Genomic DNA, 9,136 nt, shown 5'->3' on the forward strand with positions numbered 1-9,136 from the left:
TTCACAATAAAAGCGACATTTCAACTATCACAATAAATGTCAATAATCACAGTATTAGTATGGATACTTTTTCAATATTCATATGCGTTTATACATAACATCTCGCATGAAAGTAAATACTAGTATAATAATCAAAACATGTAATGCAATTAACTGTGTTCAATTAAGATTATTATAAATTAAATTAAAAACAAGGAAGGTGTAAAATGTATTTTAGTAAACTAAAATAAAAAAATAGGAAATGTCTTTTGTTAGATTGTCAAAACCACCTTGACATTATCTCTATGGTAAAGCAAGTTGATCACTTACTTGGACCTTTCATCCACCAGATGTTGCTAATGTGCAACAGTGTAAGTGACAAACAACATATAATGAAACATACTTCTTACTAACAGGATGGGTGAATCATAGTAAAGGTAAAAATGTAGACCTCCAGTCTACATTATTATAGTATACACCAATATTTTTTATAATACAGTAATATACACAACAACAACCTATGGCTTTTACTACTGTGGGTGATAACTGAACAATGTGGTAACCAGAGTATTTCCACAGAACAATGTCCAAGTCAAAATCTTGCACATTTGTACCAGTCAAAGTTCACTTCATGCAATAAACTGTCTGTAGAGATGTGATACACACCCTCGAGAGAAATACTTCAACATTGCATTATGTGCAAGTCATTTCTTGGTGTTTAAACAATTAAAAAAGCCTTACTAGGTTTTCTTTTAAGTCGGTGAGTGTGGGCGTTGTGTGTAAAATTAAGTGAAAGATTAGTGTTCACAAAATGCCTCAAGGTTTAACAGCTGTTCTGGAGGAGTGGAAATGTCTGGAAGATGAGTATCAACAGCTCCAGGTAAGAAACAACTGACAATAACAGCTTATTCACATAGAACAGTTCAATAAGTCAACTGCTTACTGTAACATACTGTTTGTTTACATTACTTAAACCACAAGATGAAATGTTTATCCAGGAGCTAAATCTCTTGTAAAACTGCAATATATCTGCTTGGTTTCATGTCAAATATATAGGTTAAGCTCTAGTTTGTATCCATAGTTCAAAAAAGTTCAACACTACAATACACAATATACCTTTTAATCTACATTTTTGTTGCTTATTGATGTGATCCTGTGTTCTTCTCATGCAGGAGACACACAGAATGTACTTACAGAAACTGGATGAAATTTCCAAACTACAAAACAACTGCTGTACCTCCATCTCCAAACAGCGCAGAAGACTGAAGGACTTGTCCCACCTCGTAAAAAAGTTAGTTTATACACATTAATTTGTGTGGACACAGATTTATTGTATAGATATATAGATTTTACATTATGCATTAATACAATACATCTACACCCACATGTGTATATGCACACAGACCCAAACTGGGCAGAAACTGGACCTCTCTCAGCCCAACAAACACATGCAAACATGTCATGCTGTGTCGTTGATATTTAGACTTATCTTATGCCCTTTTATTATCCATCAGATGCAGCACAGGACCATCTGAAGAGGATGTGAAGACCCTGGATGAAATCAAAGAGAAAATAAAGACACGATCAAACACTTTCTTTGAAATGGAAGCTTTCCTTCCCAAGAAAAATGGGTAATGACTTTTGTTTAATCTAAAGATGCAGAAGCAAAAATACAAGTTGACATTACTGCTCTGACTAAAATACATAACTATGGACAAATTATATTCATCTCTTGAAAAGTTAAATGAGAAAAATAAAATAATTGTTTTATTTTGCAGGCTGTACCTCAGTCTGGTTCTAGGAAATGTGAATGTGACTCTTCTCAGCAAGCAGTCAAAGTAAGTAAAGACCATCACTGCAAAGAGAAAACCTGAATGTCAAGTCTACTTCTTATTTGTATAACATTTGTCTAGTGAAACAAAATCTTTCATTGAGTACCGTAGGCTACCTCTTAAGATTTATATGGGTACTTTCCAGAGGTGGGACCAAGTCACTGTTTCGCAAGTAACATCTAAGTCTCAAGTCTTTGCATTGAAGTCCAAAGTCAAGGTCCTTGACTTCTGCTTTTGAGTCCTAATCAAGTCATAATGCGCTCTTCAACTAATGTGATATCATTTTAATAACAGAGCCTTGACGTACTGTTCTTTATGCAACTTCAAATGTCGAACAAAGTTGTAAGTTGTTGCATCTCCAAAGTAACATCAGTTCAGCTACACAACACAGCACAATGTTTTGGGGTTTTTTTTAAAGATTATTTTTTGGTGCTTTTTGCCTTTATTGGATAAGGACTGCTGAAGAGTACACAGGAAAGGAGGTAGAGAGGGGATGACAAAGGGCAAAGGGCCACAGGTGGGAGTTGAACTGGCAGCCGCTGCAGAGGACAGACAGCCTCAGTACATGGACCACATTCTCTACCAACTAAGCTACAGAAACATTGCTGCATGAACACTCTGTTGCATACACAAGCACAGTGCACTGTAACATCTTTTTAATACGCTGGTGTTTATATACGCATCACCGCTAAATGGGTAACACCTTTGACACACCCAAAAAACAAGAGAAAACATACTGTTACACACTATTGCACACCATTTTGAGGAAACCTGTCATTCAACCTTGAAACATCGCACACTGTTTTCTGATCGATTGAGCCCCTGGTTAGGTATTCATGGTTCTCTCCTGCAACTTGACTGGATGCTATTAGATTGGTTCAAACAAAGTGGATCTTGGGAATCAAGACTTGCTGGTAATTGATAAGGTTATGTTATTGATACATTATTGTTAGATCAGGAAATAGGCACTTTTTAAATAACATACTTTTGAATATTTAGGCTTGGGGAAAGGTGTCAAGTATTTTCAAGTCAAAAGTCCATGTGACTTCACGAGTCATTGGTCTAAAAGTCTAAGTCCACTTAACAAGTCCTTTTTGATTTTGTCAGGTCAAGTCATCATCAAATTTGTGACTTGAGTCTGACTTGAGTCCAACACCTCTGGTACTTTCACTCAATGAGATGGTTTATCATGTAATCAGGATTCAGTTGTCTAACAAGCATTTGAAATTAATATTGATAACTAATTGATATTTAATTTCTTTCTTAATTGTTTTAATATTGAAAGGAAACCTGATTTCTGTAAATCAAAACTTTCCTTGGCCAATGAATTTCTGCAGATCTCATTTGTTTTAAAGTTCCACTATGTAAGATTTTCTGAGATTTATTGTCAGAATTTGGCTATCTGCAAGTTGACCACTAGATGCCAGTAAATCCCACACAAAGGTCCTTAAAACAGCCTTGTATTGTATATTGAGATCTGCATTTGTCACATCCTTGTCAGATTTGCCTACAAAGATGAATATGAGAAGTTCAAGCTGTACCTCACAGTCCTGCTGCTGCTGCTCTCCTTCATGTGCTATTTCTTTGTGAGCTACAGGTAAGTCTCATCAGTATATCACACATCAGTAGCTGAGTTTATTGCACAGCCAGAGCATGCACCGTAAAGTATGTCTTAATCCAACCCTTGTTTTCTGTCTCTGACTTTAGATTTTTTGATGCAATCCTCAATTTCCTGCTGCTGTGGTACTATTGTACTTTAACTATTAGGGAAAGCATCCTCATCACCAACGGATCCAGGTCAGATCCATACCTCTCTTCCAACCATCTAATATAACAACAAATCCAACTACATATACAACAACATATTTTTCATAAATAAAACTTAAAGGTGCAATGTGTGACATTCACTGCCACTACATGACACCATCAGCGTCACAGACCAAGACAAATGTCTGCTTAATTTATTAAATTCATTTACTCAGTAAAGCTTGAATCAAACTATAACACTAGGCAATACTGATCAAATTTGGACCAAGAATCTTTTTGCACTGCCTATTTGGCATATAAACATATTTTAGTGCACTGTTTAGTTGTAATATGAGAACATTTCTTGCTGCTATGTTGAAAACAGATGTAGGATGGACAGAGAGGGACTAACATGCATGGGTTCATCAAAACAAAGAACAGAAAAGCTTGAATTACAACAAATACAAAGGGAGTGTGATTTCATTCTGTGCTCAGGGTGCCATTACTTCACTCCATCTTTACATAGCGAATAGTTTGCTGACGTCTAGTGAGACTTTAAGTTAAATATTCTTATCTTTTTGGCAATGGTAGCTAGTTATTATGGCAGTTAATCATTTTTCAAAGTGTTATCCAATCTTAATATATATAATATGTGTCCTGCATCATAGAATCAAAGGCTGGTGGGTTTTTCATCACTACATCTCAGCTTTTTTGTCCGGTGTAATGCTGACATGGTGAGTAGAAGAAGATTTTTAAAAACTAAATAACAGATTAAGAAGAAATGTAAATCATACAATCCTTGCCACTGATTCTCATCCACACCCGTTTCTTCATATGAGAGAAAAATACATTCATTACTTTAAATTACTGTTTTTCACAGCAGCCATTTTGACATGAAATAGTCGGGTTGACAAGGATGTTAAGGTTCTGTCACATTCAGGTCAAACAAAGGGACTGGTCTTTAAAGGAACAGTTCACCCCAAAATCAAAAATACATATTCTTCCCCTGGCCTGTAGTGATATTTATCCATCTAAACGGTTTATGTGTGAGTTGCACGGTTTTGGGGATATCCGCAGAGACATCTGCCTTCTCTCCAATAAAACAGAACTAAATGGAACTCAGCTTGTGGTGCTCAAAGCACCAAAAAATACATCTGAATTTAAAACCACTGTCTCCACAAATCATGACCCGGTTACTCCAGATAATCCACAGACTTTGTTGTAGAAAGACAGTAGTTCCTACATGAAACATGTCTGTGGATTATCTTGAGTAACTGGGTCAAGATTTTTGGAAAGACACACTGGTTTGGATTTTTTTTTTTAAGTTATGTTTTTGGGCTTTTTTTGCCTTTATTATGATAGGACAGTTGAAGAGCAGACAGGAAATAGGGTGAAGAGACGGGGGATGACACGCAGCAAGGGGCTGCAGGCGTGAGTCAAACCAGCGGCTGCTGCAGAGGACAAACAGCCTCCATACATGGGGCGGACGCTCTACCAACTGAGCTACAGGGCCGCCCCATGGTTTTGAATTTTTAAGTGTCCTTTTTTTGGGAGAAGACAGACATCTCTGCGGCTGATACCTCCAAAAATCTGCAACTCTTGCCAAAAAAAAATCTAGATGGAAAAATATGCACGTTTGATTTTGGGGTGAACTGTCCCTTTAATTAGTATCATTAGTAAAATCTGTGTTGACCCTACTATTTCATATCAATATGGCTGATGTGAAAAATATTGCCGTATTTTCTGTGTTATGACAAGTTTCCTCCCTTTCACACTGAAGGCCAGATGGGAACCAGTACAAGACCTTCAGGAACCAGTTCCTTGCCTACTCCTTGTATCAAAGTAAGGTCAAAGTACTTGAAAATAGATTCATGGTTCAAACTTGTCTGACTCAAACCAAAGCCTGATCAGTGTTTCTTCTCTTCCTCGCAGGTTTTGTTCAGTGTCTGCAGTGCTATTATCAGAGCGGCTGTCTGTACAGACTACGAGCTCTGGGAGAAAGACACAACATGGATCTGACCGTGGGTGAGATACACCGGCCAAGGGCACAGAATACAGACGCACTCAGCCAGGCATATCATAATTAAATATCTAGCTGACAAAAATTAAGACCCAATGAGGGTGACTCATCATCATGACTGCTCAAAATAAACATTGTGGGAGTAAAAAAAAAAGTGATGTAAATTTTTCTCTGCTTCCTGTTTTCAGAGGGATTTCAGTCATGGATGTGGAAAGGGCTGACGTTTCTCTTGCCCTTCCTCTTTTTTGGCCATGTGAGTACAGTCTGTGACACTGAACTTGAGAAACGTCCTCTAACTTATGCTTAGGTTGCATTAAAAATCACGCTTCGTCATGGTTTAGACTGGAGCAGACAAAAAAAACGGACAAAAAAATGTTGACGTCTTAATATCATTCCGCGGAGTCATGCTTTGGTGATACTGATGATAGTTAAACCTTTAGTGTGTCTCTGTAATAAACCATTGGGTCTTCATGTTTTGTCTTGCAGTTCTGGCAGCTCTTCAACAGCCTGTCTCTCTTCAGAATGGCTCAGCTCCCAGACTGTAAAGAATGGCAGGTCTGTACTTTCATGGTCTCCAAGTTTAACTGCTTCACCTGCTTCTGTCCTTCAGAACAGTTCGACATTTACAATATCAGTTTATCAACTTTAAAGAGGCAGTTGACCCAAAAATCAAAAATATATATTTTCCTCTAGCTGTAGCACTATTTATCCACCGATTTAGTGTGAGTTGCTGAGTTTTGCAGATAGCGATGGTTGTAGAGATGTCAAATATAACTGAACCAAATGGCACTTGGCGTATGGAGCTCAAAATGTAAAAAAGTACATTTGAAAAACTCAGTGTCTCTTTCCAGAAATCAGCTACTCAAGATAATCCACAGATGTTGTTGTAAGGATCTACAAGACATCTCTGTTGAGTTTTTCCAATGAAGCCAAGTTCCATTTCTTAGAAAAGAGGGTTCCATAAGGGTTCTTCATGAAGGGCTGATGCTCTACTGAGAACCATTTGCCTCCAAAGGAGCCTTTTTTGAAAAAAGGGTTCGTCAAGGGTTCTTTGTGAGACTAAGGATTCCACTAAGATCCTTTTTTCATCCAAAGTACCCTTTTGGTAACTTTACTTCACACTTAACACTTAATTCACCATATTCACATGGTGGCCATTTTTAAATACACCTGACAACACAGAAAACAGCAGTACAACAGTGTCATATACATACGTCAGAGGGAAATTTGATTTATGTTTTTTGTCATATCCGAAAAAAAATCTGTTTTTTCTTAGAACCCTATGGGTGAAACCCTTTTCTTTTAGATTTTAATCAATCAATAAATAGCACCACAAGTAAGAGGAAAAATATTAAATATTTCATTTGGATTTGGGAGTGAACTGTCCCTTTAACACTCTGTATATTTACTGTCTGAGAGGCCTTGTTATCTGTATGGCTCATGAAGGGTGTGTTCACATGTTCAGACATGAGACATTACAATGAGTTTTTGCATACATTTTTCATTCTTCATTATATAAATATAATTTCTCTGCAAAATCTGTCTTGAATTTGCATTTGCATGTTTGAAAGCAACTCCACATTACTGCTGAAGACTTCACCCCCCCCCAAAAAAAATAAATCATATATCAATGAAGATTATTCTGAATTAAAGTCAAATTAGATTTTTGCTTACTCACGTATTGTTCTCTATGTTCCTCATGATGCCAGGTCCTGATGTGTGGTCTCTGCTTCCTTATTCTGTTCATGGGAAACTTCTTCACCACCGTTGCTGTGGTCCGCCAGAAACTCAAGAGCAGGAATCAGAAACCAAAGAGTCTGTGATACTTATCAAGAAAAAAAAAACATGTCCACAAAATGTTGTTCGAATCAAAACTTGCTGTCATCAGTATTGTTTGCTATGTTATTATGCTATCAAATTATTATAAATCTCCTGACTAATATCACAGTACGTGTCCAGTAGATACATTAATATGAAAAATGTTACAATCAATCACCATTAATAACTGTGATTCACAATCCTGTTGCTGTTGCTGTATAATCAGTAAATTACTCTCAAGAAAAGACAACAAATAACTGTACCCTCCAATAAAGTCATTTTACAGACATAGTCTTTGCAAAGCTGTTTTAGTACTTAATTTTTTATGCTTGTGAATACATGTATGTGATTATATTTGACTTTTATCATCCCTTTCAGCTGTAAGCAATCATGCAATCACTTGTGTGTGTATATATACGTGTGTTTGTGTATGTGTGTGCATGTGTGAGTGAGTGATCACTGGACCTGGAGCATGTCCACAGTGAACCTCTCATACCACTGGACCGATCAACCTAATTTTTTTCCTGCACATTCATGACTGTATGCTGAAGGACCTCTGTGATTCTGATTTTTTTAAAAAACCTTGAAAAAACGTTTGGCTCCACGCCGGTGACAGCCACGAGCTGAGGCACTGTGTTTTCACCTCATCCCATTGTTGTAAATGTGACATCTCAAGAATGTCTTTAGGTAATTTCTTGGTACAAATGACCTCTTGAACTCAAGAATGAAATGATTAGATGTTGGTGGTCAAAGGTCACTGTGACCTGAGAAAATGTATTGTTGGCCATAACTCAAAAATGTATATGCTAATTATGACAAAATTTCACACAACTGCTTACATGTAACTAATTACATTTCATTAAATCACAAAACATGTAATTGTAACCCATTATAGTTACTGACAAAAAATGTAATTAAATTACAGTTACTAATTAAAATGTTTGTGATTACAAAGGAGTTACATACAAATATTTTTTTGGGGTTGCCTGGTAGAGATTTGCTGTTCACTGAGCGCACTCTTTTATCAGGTTGAGTAAAAGTTGGGTGAGTTGTTTCCCTGCAGGGATTTTAAAAAGTCCATCTAATATGATCTCATTATTTTACACAATTATTTTCTCACTGTAGTTAGACACAGAATGCAGCCTTAAATGAAGATAGAGCCAATGTAACTTAGCACATTCACTCATATATTGTACTGAGGTGCTTTTTTTTTTTTACTTAATTTAGGGGGTTAGGTTTATCATTTCATTTTCATTGTACAGCTTTTCTTACTCTACAACATTTATCTTGTTTTACAGTACATATTTACTGTTTGAGTGCCCTAATGTCATTTTAGACCATAAAGTTTACTGTTAAACTGTAAAATATCAAGCCTCCACATTACATATGTTTGTCACAAGTGTTTGAGGGCTCACTACATATAGATATAATGAATATCCCATATTATGTATGTTATGTTCTATATAAAGAAAATCAGCTGACACTTAAATATCTGATTTTTTAATTCCCTAATATCAACATCGTTCCCAAAAATCTTGTCTCGGCCAGGCTTTACTAAAAGCACATTGTGGTGTTAAGAGTTCAGAACCTCTGCTTAAGAAAGACTTGCAACAGAGTATTTTTATAAAATGGCATTGCCATTTTTACATAGGTAAAGACTCTTACGTCCTTGGTACCGTGGACATAAACACGCTTCTTAGTGGAGGAGGACATGTTTGATGAGTCTGCCTTTGACTGTGTC

The 9,136-nt window shown here is 36.6% G+C and overlaps 1 protein-coding gene and 1 long non-coding RNA gene across 2 annotated transcripts; one reads left to right on the forward strand and one right to left on the reverse strand.

Moving 5' to 3' along the window:
• The first annotated feature begins 598 nt into the window (after window positions 1-598).
• tmem120ab (transmembrane protein 120Ab) lies at window positions 599-8,224 on the forward strand. The gene is made up of 12 exons (XM_084716623.1): window positions 599-859; window positions 1,152-1,270; window positions 1,494-1,610; window positions 1,758-1,817; window positions 3,313-3,408; window positions 3,519-3,608; window positions 4,226-4,291; window positions 5,338-5,399; window positions 5,490-5,582; window positions 5,766-5,830; window positions 6,064-6,132; window positions 7,287-8,224. Exons 1-12 carry the CDS (start codon window positions 791-793, stop codon window positions 7,398-7,400), a joined length of 1,020 nt encoding a protein of 339 aa, XP_084572749.1. The 5' UTR covers window positions 599-790; the 3' UTR covers window positions 7,401-8,224.
• On the reverse strand, window positions 1,344-7,380 carry LOC146329090 (uncharacterized). Its single transcript, XR_014769950.1, has 3 exons — window positions 7,256-7,380; window positions 1,765-1,834; window positions 1,344-1,530 (listed from the first exon to the last, which is right to left on the reverse strand). It is a non-coding gene; the product is annotated as an uncharacterized LOC146329090 (long non-coding RNA).
• Window positions 8,225-9,136: the final 912 nt, after the last annotated feature.

Source organism: Lutjanus erythropterus, chromosome 4, assembly GCF_056507025.1.
Source record: "Lutjanus erythropterus isolate fLutEry1 chromosome 4, fLutEry1.hap2, whole genome shotgun sequence".
Classification (NCBI taxonomy): Eukaryota; Metazoa; Chordata; class Actinopteri; order Lutjaniformes; family Lutjanidae; genus Lutjanus; species Lutjanus erythropterus.